We start from the raw sequence: 18,883 nt of genomic DNA, 5'->3' as shown, positions 1-18,883 counted from the left end.
TAATTGTTATTGACTCGCAAGACACATAGTGTGGGAAAATGTCATCTTTTTTTTCTTTTTCTTTTTTTACAAGAAAATAATAAAAAAATTCCAAAAAGCTTAAGTTGAGTCAAAAGCATTAAAAAAAAAATAATAATTATATATCACACTCCCTGGTGATGCTCACTGTTTAACCAGGTTTACAGCATGTCCTGTTATAACGTAGATCCAGTGCTTACTGTATGTTGTGTACTGCACGTGCTGCACACGCACCTGTGTATTTGAGCTACAGACAGTATAAAAGACAACCAGAAATGGGCAGCTCTGAAAATTAGAAAAAAAGAGACAAAACTTATAAAAACAAATGTGCTGATCTATCTGAGAACATATATTGTACCTTATTTCCTGTACATTCTATATATTTCTATCTTTCATTAGTAAATATGAAATCCACTAATACATTTCTATGTCTTTATCTTTGCAGTCTATAAAATGGCTCCATAATGCAGGTAGCGTAACCAAGCTGTTTTGTAATACATCAGAGGCCACAATTTCTAAAAAGCCTGCCATAGACAAAAGCCATGTCTTAAGGGTCTGTATAAATAGTCGATGACCTTTTCTTGACTAAAAATGCAACCGTAGAAGCGTCATGCTTGAAATGGTGTGGGTTCCCATGGACATTTTGCAACCCCAAACCATAGTATCTATATCAGAGTTCAGTTTTGTCCAGCAGAGGGCAGTGCAGAGTGTTCAGCTGGGGCTGAAGGGGCCAAGATCTCACTCAAACTTGCGCAAGTGGTTATATAGTGACTGGACGTAAGTAAAGACACACATGGGGTCTGGCTTTCTGCCCATCACCATCATGTCCTCCACTTCAATAAGCCTATCGCAGCCAGCTTTCTTCCTGGAAATAGAGAGACAGATTTAACAGGGGTGGACGTGTATGACTGCTTCTATTCATTCTTCTTGTCTGTTGACTATTTAAGTTTATATGATAACTGTAATACATATGTTCAGATGACGTTAATAGTGCAGTTTTAGATGTGAATATTTCAAGATGTAGGAATTGGGACACTGGGAGAATGATGTCATGCTGCAGCAGGGCTGTCAAGAAAGGGGAGGTTCCTCTGAGCTCAACTGGGATTTGTTGGCATGCATTGCTTTACTGGTTTAAAGTGCCGGTTACGGACACCCTAGACTCAGACGCATCGGAAACTAAGTAACATTATCTTTTGTGCCGTACTGTGAGGTGATGTGTAGCACAACTGCAGATGATTTGTGTCAACTTGCATTTTGAAATCGCTCTGTTCAGGTTGTTAGGTCGTGTCACATCAAGTTCACATCTCATCTGTCTGGTCCATTCCTATTTAAAGACTTTTAATACTTTATTGGCGCTATTAAATGGAAATGAATATGTTCCAAACTTGTGTTATTTTTTCATTGAACATAAGAGGAGATTTTGAAAGGATCTTCACACAGCTCTTTTCATAGTGACTAAGACTGAATATAGCGCATGATCTATATGGATTATGTTTTTGCGACTTATATGCAGCTTTTTTTGACATTCATTATGTTTTTGAAACATGATGACAACATTCAGTTTAATATCAACATTTCCCTTTAATACCCTGCAAAAAGTACACACGTTTTTACAGTTTGGGGTCAATGCAATTTTTAAATGTCTTTGAAAAGGCTGTATTTATTGTATCAAAATACAGTAAAACAGTAATATTGTGAAATGTTATTACAATTTAAACCGTGATTCTTTTTTTTCATCAGGAATCTTTGATGAATAGAAAGTTCGAAAGAACATCATTGATTTGAAAGAGATCTTTTGTAACATTACGAATCTCTTTAGTGTCACTTATGCACACCTATGATGCATCCTTTGATTTAGGGGCGGTTTGCCGAGATGAAGTCTAGTCCTAGACTAAAATGGCCCTTTAAACCAGATTAACAGAAATCTGCTTTCTCTGTCATGGCTTTAAATAGTCCTAGATTTAGTTTAGTTCAGAGCTTAATAAACTGATTTCCTGGAGGAAGATTAGAGTTACCCAGGACTAAATTGAGGCTTAAATTAAACCTACCAGGAGGCAGGCTTAACTTCAGATTAACATTGTGTTTCAAAGAAGACACATGTATTATATATATATATACACACAATTCATTACAAACAGACTTCCAGACTTTTCTTTTCTTTTATTCCATAGCTGATGTGTGCAGTTTATTTAGCTTGCTTAAAAATAATTTTCTCTTGTTTAGTAACGTTTTTTTGATTGCAGTCTTTTTCTGATGCCATTGTTTTCCTTGCATTTGCTTCTCAGTTCCATGCTATTTTTAGCTTTTCTTGGTTCATTCCATGTTTTATAGGCTACCTCTGTCATGCTAAATCAGATAAGTACAGTTGGTTTTAAATTAATCTGGTTTATTTTAGTTCAGGACTCCATAGTCCAGGTGTAACTAATCTTTACTTAATCTGTGTTACAGAAAGCCATTTTTTAAGTCACGATTAACTATTCTATATTAAGGCCTACTCCTGGTTTAATTTAAACCCTGTCTGGGAAACCGCCCCTTAAAATTCATTTCTTAAAAAAAACTAAAATCTTACTGACCCCAAACTTTTGAACAGGAGTGTATTTCAGTTATCTTTTCAGCAGATAAAGGGATGACACCAAGACAAATGGTTAAAATTTATTTTAATGTGTCCCCGTTACAGTGTGATTATACATTTCAGTACTGAGTAATAGTAATTAACTACATGTACTTACTATAGGGTAAGGGTAGGATTAGGCTTTGGTTTAGGGCTAGTTGCATGTAATTATGCCTAATTTATAGTTATTACTATAGTAAATACATGTAACGTGTGTAACAAGGACACATTCAAATAAAGTATTACCAGACAAACTACTCAACTTCAAGAGATAAAGGAGATGAAGTGTCGACATCTCAATGCCATTGTCAAAAGGGTGAACAGAGTCGCCTCCATTCCAGTGACTTACTCTGCAGTGCTGAATGCCAGCTCGAAGTTATGTTTGCGCTCGGCAGGGGACAGGACGTTGTAATCAAACTCTGTAGGGAAGAAAGAGTGGACTAGGGCGCAGAATGCCATGCCGTCACTCCAGCTGGATGAGAAGTTTTGAATGTCGATGTTCTGCAGATTAACGGGAGAGAGTGAACCTATTATATGTCACAGGACAGAGGACACTGGGGTTTTGCCCCCGTACCCATCAACACAAAGTCAAAATTGGCTTTATATACTTACTCTACTCATAATAAATGTGCCTGATTTCATTGTGCATATATATATATATATATATGTGTGTGTGTGTGTGTATATATATATACACACCTTAAAATAAAGTAAAATATAATAAAACTTAAACTTATTTTATTTCAGCTAGATGACAAGTCAATATTTCTCATCTTCATTTAGTTTAACTTACTTATTCATTTAGTTTAACTTAAACTAAAACTGAAATAAAAAAAAAACAAATACATTTTTTTTTGTGATGATGCAAAATTGAGTAGTGTGCAGTAATTAAAATCAATTAAGCATTTATGAATCTAAAACTAAAACGGAAAAGAATAATGAATAACAATAGATTACAAAAAGAAGGTATTATTCTTCTAGCATTTGTTCCTCTTGACCAGTGAGTAAGCGAAAGGAATAGAAAAACAATAACGTCCTTTGAGATTCTGCAGAACTGCTTGTGGTTGTCAGAGCAGATGTTTTATTGTTGTCTGACTCTTATCTTCATATGCTGAAATTTATAGTATTTTATAGTAATATTTATATTTACTCATCCGTATATAGCTGGCAAATCTGACAGGCAAAGACAGTCTCTGTCACTGAGGGAAATCTTCATGTGTGTTTGCCAGCTGTCTGCTCTGGTTCTCATGTTTACATACTGCTCTCTCTTGATACTAAATTAGGCTTGACCGTTAATTTTCTATCTCTAACTAGACTAGAGCCACATGTGCTGGTTTACAAAGCTGCACTAGAGTCAGTCAGAATATATATGCAGAGGATACCTCTGATACCACACACATAATGTTCATTCACAATCTTACTGATGTTAATAAAGTTGATATGCTAAAGCTAATAAACAGAATAACACTTTATAATGAGCTTAATCTTAAAATAACAGAATAAGAAGCCCTATAAGGCAGGATAATCTGCATCTTATCAGGCTGAAGTGTTGTTAAACCTTTCTTAGTTTTAATACACTGGCCTTGTTGATATGTGGGAAAAGCTCCCTTTTTTTCCTTCTGATTTGAGATAAGTCCCACCATGACATCTATGGAATATCTTACCTGGTACCCAATAGTCTTGGATCGACACCACTCCAGAAGAATCTGCTTGATACTGCTAGCACTTGATACTCCAAAGCTCTGAGAGCGTTTTAGCTTTGGTTTGGAATCCACTGGTTTGGGTCGACTGAGTTGGGAAAGATCAAAGCAAGAGGTTTTTACTTGGATTGACTTTGCAGAGCATTAAAAAAGCATGTGGTTGCATAGGCAAACAGGACAATTCCTTTACCTGTTGTTTTCAGAGTCCAGCCTCTCAAAAATGGACCTGCGTGCCTGGGCTCCAATGTTTCGAGGTAAAGTCTGGGACCTCACAAGCTCCCGTCTGCGCTCAATACCTCTGCCGAAAGATAAATCTCCTGGCATATCCACATTCCTGATGCAAAGAGAGAGAGATGGCTGAGGAACATTTAAGTTCGGTGAAATATTATAATTGTTTGGTAACACTTCACACTTCATTTACTGTATGTTCCGAAGATGAATGACATGAGGGTGAGTAAATGATGACAAAATAAAAAAAATTTTGTGAACTAACCCTTTAAGTATTAGTATTACTATTGCTTGTTGTTAGTTAAATGACAACTAATGAACTAACTAATGCTAACAAATTGAACCTTATTGTAAAGTGTTACTATTTGTATGAGACTGTCTTGCTGAGTGAGAGAATATAGCAAATTCTATTTGCATTTACATATATTCATACTCTACCCACCTGTCTGTATTGTGTGAGAAAAGCCCAGAGTAAGTCACTGACTTGGCCGGAGCTGAAGATGCTTTCTCTGTAAGACAAAACATGGATTGACACAAACAATGAGACAGACTGTATGATAAAATCACATGCTGTGAATATGAGTCAAAGAAGTTGGTTGAATTTGTCCTACCACTAAGCCGTGGAGAACCCATAGTCCTGGCTGGAGTTGGAGCCCATGTTTTCACAGACGGCACTGTAACCACAAGACCAACACACACCTTTAGGTGCTGACAGCAGAAAGAGTCATCTGTAGCCTCACTCTGTGAAGCTGTGATGGAGTCATACCTGCATTAACAGGAGACTCTAGTTGTGGCTGGTTATCGCTGCTGACCGCCTGACTGTTTGTCAGTGAATCTGTTATGGTTGAAGGCATTGCTTGCATCGGGCTACCAGGTGACTCAGGACTCTTCATAACTGCAGAGTCAGCCACTTTGGTGGTTGCTGTGATTGGCAGGTGTGGCATCGCCATGGGAACGGGGGCCGAGTGCTCCTGTGACACACCGTTGGGTGGTGAGTTTCTCCTCAAAGGCATAGAGTTTTCTGATTGGATAGAGGATGTAAATATGTTACAACTGAAGCAGTATAATGTCTATGTATCTATCTATCTATCTATGTATCTATGTACCTATCTATCTATCTATCTATCTATCTATCTATCTATCTATCTATCTATCTATCTATCTATCTATCTATCTATCTATCTATCTATCTATCTATCTATCTATCTATCTATCTATCTATCTATCTATCTATCTATCTATCTATCTATCTATCTATCTATCTATCTATCTATATTTTGTTAAGGGAACATAGAATAGGCTTTCCAGAAGGAATTATGGGCAATACCTGTTGAGGATAAGTGTCCATTCTCCAAGCCTTGGGGAATTGGTGCTGGATCCACTTCAATGGGCTCATCTCGCTCAATGCTCTGTTAGAGAGACAAGCAGTATTTATGTTTAATCTTTAAGAAGACTATTCATTTAGTAACACTTCAATGTAATCTTTATCAAATCTCAGAATGAATATCCATTTTTGATACTGTACATTATGATGTTGTGATGCCTAAAGTCACTTGTAGCATATAAATATGATTGATTTTATTTTTTAGAGATTTATTTTTAGACAAAACCATTTTTTTTTAATGTCGAGCTGTTTTTGAGCGTCAGTCTGCTTAGTTTTTTCTGTGTTTGGCACCGTTGGCACGTGCTAGTTGACAGTCGCCTTTAGTCCTTTTTGTGTGTTCAAGAGCAGCTTTTTGGCCGAGATGCAGCTGACGAAAAGCGACAACACAGTCAGCTTTGTCACTGCAAGTTCTTGGATGTCGGCTTGGTGTGTCCCGCGCTTTAAAAAGGCTATATGTAGAAATTAGAAACCCTGGTTATAAGCGACACTGACTGGTGCCCATTAAGTGAACAGCAGCCAGCAACTTATTGCTAGAGCACATGTAACGTACAAAAGACTCAATGTGATTCGAGGCCCCGATATACTCACGGCGAAGTTCTTTTTCGTTCTTTGCTCAGAAGTGAAAAGTTGAAAATATCTTTGCAGCAAACTCCCTGACCCTTTCCCCTCAATAACAAAATAATTACACAACAAAAATGACAGCAGTGAGAAAGCGTCAGTTAAGAAAGCATCTGATCATGGCGATGTGGACATTTGGACCAGCTCTGCGATTCACTGGCATCTTGTCAACAGATGAGGTCATTAAAACCACACTGTTATGATAGTTTGATTATAAAGCAGGCCTATATTTGAGACTATAGACTATAGATCTGGCTACGTGAGACTATAGTTTGAATGAATCCCTTTTCTTTGAATGACACATTGACATTACAGTACAGAATGGCTTTTTCGGCATGAGACAACTGATGCGATTATCCAATAAACCCCAATCAAAGACATGAAAAGAGACAAAGTGGCTCCAAATGTGTTTTTCAGGAGGGCACATTCTACAAAAGTAAATGAATGATGTAATCTAATCAAAGACATTTGATTGATGGTTCACTATGATTCACTATGGAGACCAGTAATGTTTAAAGAAGCCTAGTCTCCTTTAAAAAGAAATCAAAGCTCTGGATCAGGGCCGATGTGGGTCATCAATACAGATATTGCTGCTGGTCTATTTTAATCTTTAATAGTCACTTCTACCCTCCATGCACTTTTCTGCATGACCTAAATGCAAGATCACATGTTGATATTAGTGCCTTGAAGGTACACACTGACACATGAAGCTTGCCGCCTTGCTTCATTTCCTTTAGACCTCAACCATCAAATAGTTATACAGATACAGATGTTTGGCATCGGCTGCAATGAGCTAACCAGTATTAAAGCAGATTGTCTCCTAAGGGGGTGGCGGACTAGTTTTTTAGGGCCTGGAAGTAAACCAAAAGAATGACTGTGCACATTTAGTTATCTCTGGCGCTGTCATTAATTACCTGGCAGCTTATCAATGGACTTTAAAAAGCTCTTTTGTGTGTGGCCTGAACCTCACTAGTACATGCAAACACATGCTAATATGCTAACAAATGTGCACAGGCTATAAGGAAGTGTTTGTTTATGAATGCAAATGCAAAACACACAGGGATTAAAAACCAGGCATGCAATCAGGAAAGCATTGCATTTTAAAAGAGAAATAACTTCTTAGTGAGACTCAAGGAGTAAGTGAACTGGCGAGAAGGAGGCTAGGTGACATCACATCTAAAGAATGCTGAGGGGCGTGCGGTCGAGGGGGAGCAGCTGCCTGTCCCATTGAGAGAAGGAGATAGGGGGAGAGACAGACTTCACCCCAGCCATGAAACGTATCCAACTCTGATTTGCTGGCTGAACACGCAGCTTCTCGGCCCAATCCAGTGCTGGAGTTGCTGCACTGCGGACGTCTGTTGTTGGACTGTGTCATATGTCAGTTTCTCTAGGGCATATCAGCAGACACGTGACCTGTATTACAGTGATTTTGGGCAGCCTAAAAAAAAACATAAAAAAAAAAACATTGCCTGCAGCCATTAAGGTTTGTATCTGAAATTCCTTCCAAATGTATTGGTTCAGGCACTATTCTGGCACAGAGGTCACCTGCTGCTCGGTCCCTGGGCTAAATTAAGAGGTGTAGGGGGGAATCTTACCACACCCATCTCACATGTTAACTGAACCGCATGCACTCACCCCAGTTGCTCTTTTTTTTTTCCAGGAACAACACATTCCCAATCCCAGAGAATGCGTCATCGCATTAATAGAGAGAAGTAATAAAACAAGTGCAGGAAATAGGGAGGTGAGACAGAACATGTGGAAAAGCACTTTAGTATAAGGCTGCAACAACTATTCTGATAACCGATTAATCTGTCCATTATTTCTTTAATAACTGATTAATTAATCAGTATGAACATAGTTTTGTATTGCTGCTATGATTTTTTATTTTGCTTTTATTTTTCAATCTTTTTAAAGTTACTATTCATATTAAAAGATTTGAATTAATTACAGTTAATTTTTAATTCATTTGAATATTTTTTAAATGAACGTCCAAAAAAAATATTGTTTTGATTAAAATGACACATCTAAAATGTTCCATTAGATTGACAGGCATGTACATGTAAGTGTAAGTTGTACATTCAAGTATTTAAAGAACAGCATTTTATCACTATTATTCAGTTGACCTAATTAAAAATAGATTTTCAAATACCAAAAAAAGTGATGAAGATAAGACTAATTGCTAATTAAATTTGACTATTTTTAATATCAATCTGAAAAGAATGATTCAATCACAAATCTGGGTCTCAAAACAGGTCTCGAACAGATCATTAAATCACTGACTTGATAACTAAGGCAATCAGATCATTTGAATTCACTATTTAATCATTTTAATGCTATTTGTGAACTGCTTCATCTAATCAATGAAAAAAATTATACTGTAATAATACTGCAATTGGTTAAGTCGAATTCACGAATGAATCAATTAATGTAATTTTTTAACTGATTCAACTGATTAATTGAAAAGAATCGGCTTTATTCAAGGAATTATTCATTCATTAATCGGACATAGCCATTGGGCCTCGAATCCGAACCATTGAGTTGTTAACTTCTGCAGTGAGTCAGAATTCACAATTGAATCATTCACTGCTACTGCTGTAACCTTGTTCAACTGATTCACTTAAGTGACTATTTTCAATATCAATTATCATCAACATATAAACGTTTAGTTGTTCAGCTCAACTTCAGCCCGAGTCCTCTAGCCACACAAAAGAAGGGGAAAAAACGGGACAGTCCATACTTTTGTCCTCAGGGAGGGTCACTCGTCTCCTGTACGTGCTGTTCTTCCACAAGTGAGGACACTCAAAGACAATGAGGGTGGTGTGGAGAGCAGCGTCGCCTCCCAGACTATACAAAACAGACCACTATAAGACTAAATGCAGCCCCTTCAGAGACACAGTAATCACTCCTGCAGGTGAGGAGACAAGAAAAGGCCTTGAGGAGTCTTCAGTCTATTTGTGCTGTCCTACCATAGGCCTACATAAACCGAATGCCTCTAAATGTGGTTACTATGTACAATCCGTTCAGACAATGCACTCCCCTTACAGAAAACCTTTAATGTGAGTCGTCTAAATGTCCCTCTACGGCAAAATAAGAATTTCCCCAGCGTGTTGGCAGCCTGCCTGTGCAATGCTGAGGTGCATAAAAGAAGATTTTTTCCTGTGTATAATCACAAGGTTGTATTGTATATAATCTCTCAGTGATTTGATGGGAGTGTGGCGGCTTGAGCATTGTGACTGCAAGAGAAAACAGAGAGCTGCTCTGTGTATGATCAGAGAGATGAATGCCAGTTTTGATAAAGCTCTGTGTGTGTTGGTGTCTGATTTTAAACGTATCAGAGGGGATATTCTTGCGTCTCCTCCGTGACATTTGAGATTCTTGGAACGTTGTGGTGGCGGGGGAATGGAATGGAACATAAACAACAATAGAGGGCATGTTTGTGGGAGAACTCTGGAGGGTTCAGTGGACTCATTCCAGCCCCAGTCTCTCAAATCCTACAGATAGCCAGCTCTTACAAGGCCTTCTCTGGTATTAATAAGCCATGCCGATAATGCTATATATATTTTTCCAATGTACAAATAGCTGGGCTAATTTTGGAAGTGAGGGTCATGATCAGAAAACGTAAAGTGGATACTGTTTAAGGCATAAATCAACAGTGTGAAAAGCAAATGTATAATTTGTGATTGAGAGAAATGTTTGCCCCCAATTTGGCCGACAGTAATTTAAGGGTCATTTTTCCTGCTGTTAGAAAATCAGAGAGATGTAGAGTCTATAAAGTTGAGACAAATGGGGACGGGATGCCTGGTTTGTGAGGGTCTTTGCTCTGTAATTTCCTCCACAAACTCAAGTGTTCATGCAGAAAGAAGCACAAACACCTGTTTTTAAAGCACCACAAAGCCTGCAATTTCTCTCCTCTAGCAGAAGCAGGAATGGAAAGAAAACCTGCGCAGAGAAGCATAGAGAGACATTTGAACACTCAGCTGTGTGTGAACTACAAGAATATTTCAGGGAGTTTGTTGGGTGTGCTTCATTTTCACTCCCACATACTCACAAATTACATTGTAAAAAGCCTTATAAAAATGGTCCTTCGGGCCAGATATTCAAGCCCTGAATCTGACCTTCTGATTTCATTTCATTGGTGTAATTTAATGTAGTCAGGTGGATTTGGACATATGACATTATTATAAATAATTATGAGTCAGCATATTCAAAATTCAATTCATCAGTTTGTTTTGTTAGCTTGAGAGTCACTTCAACTAAATTACTGAATCAGTAAGTTTAACAATGATATTTGTGAATCAAAGCATTTCAAACTAACTAGCCTAACTAACTAACAAACTAAATCAGACATTGCCATCAAGTCTTGGAGCAGGTCTTGACCGGATAATTGAATCAGAACTGAAACTGAGTTGTTAACTGATTCATTGAAAAGAGTTGGTTCAAAAGAATGATACATTCAGAATGATACAAATCGGACATCAGGGCTTCACTAGATCATTGAATCACTGCATTGTTAACTGATATAATCAGATCAGTTGAAATCACAGTTAAATCATTCTGAGTTATATGTGATCTGGTTCAAACGATTCATCGAAAATAATGATTTGTTTACAAATCGAACATCGTTATCAGGTCTTTTTCAGATAATTGAATCTTCATTGAGTTATTTGCTGCAATCAGATCAGTTGAATTTACAATTGAATCATTCAATGTTAATTGTGAACTAGTTCAAATGATTAATTGAAAAGAACTTTATCAAAAGAATGAAAATTGCCTTGAAAGAATTTGTTCACAAATCAGAATTCAGGAACAGTCATATAGTCATAAAAAAGTCATATAGTAGGCTATGCCTTAGAATGTAGTGAAGTCGTGAAACTAGAGATATTTAAAAATCTACTTAACTACAATTATTTTATTAGGGTATCTGTTGTTTTACTCAAGTACTTGATTTGAGTACTTCGTCCACCACTGGTTACTGTCCACATAAAAAACCATGTGGACAGTAACCAGTGGTGGACGAAGTACTCAAGATGCTACCACACAAGAACATTTTAGGTTGCCTAACAAAACATTTTTACTGTGTGTACACCTCTTTGGCTTACCAAACAACCTTATAGTGGGAAGTGCGCATGTAGCGCACTCAAAACTAAACTGTCCATTACTCATCAGTAAACAATCATGTGTGTCCTGACACATTGACGCAGGAGCTCCTGGGCTCTTGAGAAACCTCATCAGATTAATACTACGTGGCCATGCAGTGATACCACTTCAATATGATTCACTGCAGCGCGATTGATTGGTTGTAGCCTAAAGGGACGCACTACATCTAAAGCCCCACCTGCAGATGGAGAACACAGACCTGGGCAGTGGTCAAACACACCGCCTCAGGCCAGAGAGAGAAAAGAAACCATTCCAGGAATACACAGCAGTTTACACACAATATCTAAGAGCTTAGCTTGGTTTAGACCTCCTAGCACCAGCTGAGATACCAGCAGCCTTGTACTCTGCTCCAGTGACACACACATGGGTGGTAATGTGACCCCATGCACGGTGGATAAGCAAGGTCTTCACTAGAGTTTCCTCACTTAAATTCTCTGCACATATGCATTCCTTCAAGGTGGGACAATGGTTCCTAGAGGGCAGTGAGGTCATCCCCTAAACAACAAATTATTAACCTGTAACCATGGAGATGAAAATACATGGCTGGAAGTAATTAGGAGAGCTAGGGGCAGCATGGGAGCGGCTGGATGCCTTTCTCTAGCCTCCCATCCACAATCTATTCTCTCTTTTCCACCCTCCCTCTCACATTCCCTCTTTCTCACCCTCTCTTTCTCTCTCTTGCACTCTACTGTATTAATAGCTGTGCAAAGGTTTTTTGTTCTGCAACTTCTTCTCTGCCAGGAATCTGTGCTGGACATGGAGATACAGGCAGGGCAACGGGAGGAGATTAAACGTTCTGTTCCATTGTGAGAGCTTTGGCTTTGGGCCAGTCCGAGCTGGAAACATCAAGCATATCTCAGGCAAACACATGCAAACAAACACACACTAGTATGTTCGAGTAAGCTCCTTAAACCCTCCTGCTAAGGTGTGAAACTACACAGGCGCATTTTCATACACTTTCGCCTCATAAATAAAAGTCATGAGTCCAGTGGCCTTGCAAATTTGGACGCTTAAGTGAATCTTTGCAAACAAATGCTCAGCCTTTAAGCCTTCTGAGGCCTGCTTGGCTACCTGGTAGGCTATCCAAATCTAGAAAATTCCCAACATCAAAACTGAATTTAAAGCAAAGCTCAGATCAAACCACATTCCTTTCTGGGCTTCATGTTTTAAAAACAGCTCATCTCTGGCAATATTAGATGGCTGTGTGGACTGAAAACTAGATGTACTGGCACTCTGGGGTGAGGTCGCCAGAGTGAGGTGGGTGTTTCTCACACTGCCAGAGCTAAACGTGGGATTTGAAGTACTATTATGGTAATTTGGTAATGCTTGGCAACATGAGGTGTGTGTGTGTGTGTGTGTGTAGAGAAGAAAAGGTCCTTGCTACAGATGTGTGGTGTGTATAAACATGACAGGAAAGATATGTCATAGCATGGTAAACGGTGTATGTCTAAATTATGAATGTTAGTAGTTCTTTGCCAGTTTAAAAGTTCTTGAAAAGTATGACCACAGGAAAGAAGGATACACATTCTTGAGCTCCTCAGTAAAAACAATATACATCTTAATTCTTAGGGCTAGTTTGGTTCAAGAAAATGTTCGTCAATAAAGTTGTTGTTTTTTCGTCAACAAAAAGATGATAAAAAAGTGTCATGGCAATAATTAAAAACAATGTTGATGAAAATATAACTAGAAAAAAAAACATAAAATGTTTGAATATATTTTGTACTCTCTCGCAAACTAAAATGTTAATTCAGCTGAAATTAGTTGAGTAAAACTGACTAAAATCAATCAAAATGACAAAATACTGATGGATATGTTCGTCAACAGACAAAATGACTAAAACTGTGTAAAAATGTACTGTGAATGAACTGTCTAGAGAACTACAACACAAAATTGTTAGTTGACAGATTTCTGAAACCCACTGTCAACCATGTTAGCAAGTCAACCAGGTTAGCACCTGAACCAAGATGCTAGAAGACAGCTGCTAACATCCAGTTTGATATAGTGCTAACTTGGAGCACAATGCAGAGCAGCTAAATAAAAAACTAAAAACTCTTAGACAAGAGCAAGAATCCGGAGGCCAAACCCAGGCCTTATAATCTTCATAATTTGGGATTGACAGCATGAAGCTATGAGGAAATTGACTGAGTTAATGTTTAAATATTTCCAATATCTGTTAGCTTGTTTGTGTCTGTGGGCATCTGTGTGTGTTTATATCCTTTCACTGAGATTTTAAATGTGCCTTAACGAAGTTTCCACAGATAACAGGCAGCCGCGCAAATCTTATCTTCCTCCCACCCCAATCTCCACTGTCTCCCTCACTTGCCCTGGAGAAGCACAGCCGAACACACACAGATCCTCCAGCGGGAGTCAAAGTATCTGACATTTACAATGCAGTGACTATATTGAGGCACAGTAGAATCAAAGATAACCCACTGACCCCTAAACAATTTATTCACATCGGCAGTAATGAAGGACAGAGTCTTTGTGCTCGGGGCCAAGTGTGATCGTGCGGTGAGACCACGCTCCACAGGTGTGGTTCCCTTCCCAGCCAAGCACCTGTCCTCCGAGCAAGAGAGACTCCAGAGGAGCCGGCAGGGCTACATCTACACCACATTTTGGTGAAGAAAGAAAGGAGGAAGGTGTCCTGGGTGTTCTTCAAATCCTGACTCACCCAACGTACTTCAAATGAGGCAGAATGTCGACACAATGGTCCATTGAAACCACAGAAATGCTGCAGCAATTGGCAACAGCAGTGCAGGACTTCTCTGTGGAGCCAGCACAGAGTGAGGACAGAGCAAAAGCATTTCGCTGGCTGCATGAACTCTGAAAGGAGAGAGGAACACAGCACGATCCGGTTCATGTGCATTTAAAGTTTTCACGGAAAATTCAACGCAGCATAAACATACATATGAAGCTGGTATCTTTTTGTCATCAACCAATCAACCAACCAACCAATCAATCAATCAATCAATCAATCAATCAATCAATCAATACATCAATACATCCATCCATCAAATCATCTATCTATCTGACTGTCTGCTCACCCATCTGTCTGTCTATCTGTCTGTCTATCTATCTATCCATCTGACCGTCTGCTTGCCCATCTGTCTGTCTGTTTGTCAGTCTGTCTATCTATCTATCTATCTGACTGTCTGCTCGCCCATCTGTCTGTCTGTCTGTCTGTCTATCTATCTATCTGACTGTCTGCTCGCCCATCTATCTGTCTATCTGTCTGTCCTTCTGTCTGTCTATCTATCCATCCATTCATCCATCCATTCATCCATCCATCCATCCATCCATCCATCCATCCATCCATCCATCCATCCATCCATCCATCCATCTAAACCTTGACAAACTTTTTTAGTTACTGATATGAATTTCTTTGAATTGCTATTACTACATTAAAATGTGAATTTCAATTGTACATCTTGTACACCTTCAATTGTACACCTTCACTTAAATAAAATATAAAACCTGCCAGAGGACTATGAACTGCAATGAGGCCAATCAATCATAGAATGAGAGCAAGAAAGACGGAGAGGGAGAGAAAGTGATACAGATATGAAGTGGACTGGAGAATGGAGTGTTTTGTGTGAGACAAAATGATAGTTGGGAGAACAAGAAATGCCACAGATACAGTGGCGGCAGTCTGAGATTGAGCCCAGGATAAACTTATTTCCCAAGAACAGAAAGTACAACAGGGCTCTGTAAGAATCATAGAAAGACAGAGTTAGGAGAAAGAGCGTGAGATAAAGCGTGATTCTCATGATATCTGCAGGTGCTCACAGCACAGCCATGTGGAGGCAGGCCAGCACACATCCCCACGTGGAGTCTCGCTGTCTTTTTCCAGTCTTTCTCGCTCACTTTATCCTGCAGGCTGGGACTGAAAGGGAGTGCTCCGCGGACCTGCCACAACAGTCTCTGAGTATTTTACAAGCCCAGAATGCAGCTCTCTCATTATGCGGTTGGCAGGTGTGGATGTGGCAGGGAAGATAACAGCCTTCCTTGTTTCTACTAACTCTCACTCACAGCCAAAATCAACTGCACTCCCAGCTACTGAAATTATGATTTAGAAATACCTTTTACAAACCTGAAATATAAAACAAGACCTTATGAAACAAGCCAATGTAATTTGAATGCTATGCAAATGATAGTATTTTTATACTCCAAGGCACAGAGCTCTAGATTAATGAGTGACGTTTTCATGTCACAGGCAGCAGCTGTAAAGGCTGCAAAGGCTTTGGTGACAGGTTCAACTCAATAGAAAGTCTCCTAAAAATAGAGCTGAATTCTCTAAATCCTGAATAGAGTCATTATCTATCATGTCAAAAACTGCATCTCAGAATATGTACCCTCAACTTTGGGGGTATACAGTATAAATATGCAAACAATGAAATGGACCTATCAAATAAAACATGCTTTGAATGAATGACATGTGCTAAAATGGGCTTATGGTCAAAACATCTGGGTTGTTTGAGCATTTCAAAGTGATTGTTTTTATTCAAAATGTGTCATTTCACAAAAATCTGGAGTCTTTAGACAGGCAAGTGAAGGTTGTTCCGAGTGAAAGTGACTCTGTTCCTGCTCCAAATAATGCGTAAATGCACAGCGTTGCATAAAAGATTAATAAAATATGCTGCTTGGTTTCTGTGTAAATGAAATGCAGCATCAGAGCCACCTTACTTTATTTCCATAATTCCATATTTATTATAAACTCATATTATTAATTTAGTTCTGTCATGTCAACTCTCGGAGTGTCATGGTAATGGGTATGACAATGTTGATTTGGTATTGGCGGAATAGATCTGCTACGCTGCTGCTGTTATTGCTGCTGCTGTTGGTTATTGCTGCTGCAGAGTAAGTGCAGGGCCTGCTACTGCCAATACATTCACGACACACTGCTGTGAGCAAGTAAGATATGCTGCTGCTGCACAATATAGTGTACATGAATTACCAATAGCAGATCTATACAGGTGGAGCTGGGGGAGGTGGAGTATTTCTGAAAGAACTGCAACTGCTACAGCAATACTGACCAAATATTTGAAGGTTGTGCAGTGAGCTCATTGGCTAAGCCACTTTAGATGCAGCTTCTGTGTCGCCCCTGCAGTCTAAAAACATACAAATTTCATAAAACTGATCCAACTCTAAATTTGATATTAATGCGGCAAGTTGATTAGTAGCTTGTCAACTGTAAACATCCAAAAAATATTACTTGGTTGTCAAATTGTTTATTCGCTTTGTGCCTATAAGGACACCCTTAACTGTGGTGCAATAACCATAATGCATGGCCATATTTGGCTTAACTTCATCATAATACTAGGTCGAAATGGTGGCAGTAAACGACTGTGAGTTGATCTAAACCTCATCCCACATTTGTCAGAGACTGCGCCAAAGGTCTGCCTTTACAAACATTCAGATCGTTTGTATACGTTTTCCAGCTTCGGGCTTCTCTATATGTCTAAATATTTAGTTGTCGAACATAAGGTTTCTCACATCACTTCATTTTTTCCAGTTCCACAAAATGACCTCACTCGAGGTCACGCTTCCACTCATTCTAGCAGATGTCTACTCACGTTTGTTTTGCTGGTGACAGAGAAGGTGGCTCTGCTGGAGAAACGTGTGGTGGTGGGGCTGGAGGCAGAGCCGCTGGCGGAGCCGGTCAGAGCCGCTATGCTGGGGGCCGCAGACGGTGGAGACTGATGCCCTGCGGTGCTGCTGTTGGTCTGTGGTGGCGCCGATCCTCCTGTGAGAAGTGCGCTTCTGTCACACACCGACCCAGTCAGCATCTCTACCTGTCGGGTCAAGGCCTCTAACTGACCCCTGAGCTGCCGGTTCTCCTGCTGCAGCTGCGCCACAGCTTGGCCTAGAGGTCCGCTCACATGAATGGCCTCTTCCAGTCTCCGTTCGATGCCTATCTTGAAAGCGCTGACGTCCACGTGGATCTCACGCACGGCATCTCGTAAAGTGGTTTCATAGCGGGCCAAAGCAGCACAAACCGTCTCCCCTTCCGGAGAGCCCTCGGCCACTGATGCCAACGGCCCTGCGTCCATCTCTTCTGTGAGTCCAGGTATCTTCCTTCACAGTCCAACAACAAATTGAGATCTGTCTCTGATATTTCCCTTTTGAAATTGTTTAAAGTCCCAAATCCATATAGAAATCCAGAGGAAATGACAACAGTGACCTGTGGAACCAAAACTCAGTCAGAAACAAACTTAATTTCCTTATTGAATGAATGAAAACATCTTTAAAGCATAAACAAAATACAGTCAAATTTTTTTTTAAATTGTGACTGTTTGAGTGTTTACAGACCTTGTGTTTCAGTATGATTTTCCTGCTGTAAGTGTGTCTGAGTGTCTGAGTGTGTGAGCGTGTTCTCCCCGCCGTGCAGTTTTAAAGTACAGCTCTCACAGTCACGTTAATCTCCTACTACTCCTGGAGTCCGGGGGAGGGAGGAGAGAGGGAGGGAGCAAGAGAAAAGAGGAGGAGAGATAGAGCTCCACTTTATCCTGGCTCCCCCTCCTTCTTTCCACTGTATTTGTATTAATCTCCACTTTCACAACACAGTGCTCTGTCTCTGCTCTCTCACTCACTCTTCCTCACTCTTTTTTTTTTCCCTGACAGATAAAGGCCACCGCTCACATTACTCCAGCTCAAGCATGTCTCACTGTCTCAGCAGTGCTATATCAGAAAAGAACAGACACGCCTTTTGTTTTTTTTTCTGTCTCACTTTCACTGGGTTCAGAATGTGGTGGTTGAGGTCAGTATAAAGACTGCACTCTTAAGGTTTTAAAGTACCTGTTTGCACTGCAAAGAGTTACAATATGCGGTTTAAACTGTCCTAACAGTTTCCAGCATCAAGCAATTTGTCTGTCCGCACTGAATGGGAAACTGCTGCATGATGATGTCACACAATCACATCCAATCTGAACATATTATTTGATGTTTAATGTACAGTTATGAGAAGTGAGATTTTGGGTTACCTAATCCATTGTTGCAGAAACAGAAACCAAGTTATTGCATCATGCAGTGTTTTTGAGTTCAGTTGGGACCCTATGGTTGGGACAGACAAATTTCGTTGGTGTAACATAATGTAATAAGGCTGATTCAATGTTATTAAATGCTATAATTTACTTTTTGAATTATTTAATAAATATACTGAAATATAAA

At 39.4% G+C, this 18,883-nt stretch overlaps 2 protein-coding genes across 2 annotated transcripts in view; one reads left to right on the top strand and one right to left on the bottom strand.

The window, feature by feature from the left end:
- The window catches only part of exo5 (exonuclease 5), a 274,495-nt gene that overhangs the window by 235,343 nt on the left and 20,269 nt on the right, over positions 1 to 18,883 (top strand). The gene's annotated exons all lie outside the window — the stretch shown is intronic.
- Positions 337 to 18,085, bottom strand: smtnl (smoothelin, like). The gene is made up of 10 exons (XM_056263461.1): positions 18,026 to 18,085; positions 17,290 to 17,897; positions 5,885 to 5,966; positions 5,324 to 5,578; positions 5,169 to 5,231; positions 5,000 to 5,066; positions 4,520 to 4,663; positions 4,294 to 4,417; positions 2,979 to 3,130; positions 337 to 883 (listed from the first exon to the last, which is right to left on the bottom strand). Exons 2-10 carry the CDS (start codon positions 17,764 to 17,766, stop codon positions 757 to 759), a joined length of 1,491 nt encoding a protein of 496 aa, XP_056119436.1. The 5' UTR covers positions 17,767 to 17,897; positions 18,026 to 18,085; the 3' UTR covers positions 337 to 756.

This window comes from Rhinichthys klamathensis, unplaced genomic scaffold (genome assembly GCF_029890125.1).
Source record: "Rhinichthys klamathensis goyatoka isolate OS25496 unplaced genomic scaffold, OSU_Roscu_1.1 h1tg000206l_1, whole genome shotgun sequence".
Taxonomy (NCBI): Eukaryota; Metazoa; Chordata; class Actinopteri; order Cypriniformes; family Leuciscidae; genus Rhinichthys; species Rhinichthys klamathensis.
Note: the sequence above shows the minus strand (reverse complement) of the source record. Positions and strands in the feature narration are given on the sequence as shown.

Excerpts from the sequence above, each read along its gene's own strand:
- smtnl (XM_056263461.1), bottom strand. The coding sequence starts at position 17,766 with ATGGACGCAGGGCCGTTGGCATCAGTGGCCGAGGGCTCTCCGGAAGGG. Across the intron at positions 5,967-17,289 it reads CTGTCACCAGCAAAACAAAC|AGCATTGAGCGAGATGAGCC; the intron begins GTGAGTAGACAT and ends TCTCTCTAACAG. Across the intron at positions 5,579-5,884 it reads TGGACACTTATCCTCAACAG|AAAACTCTATGCCTTTGAGG; the intron begins GTATTGCCCATA and ends CTATCCAATCAG.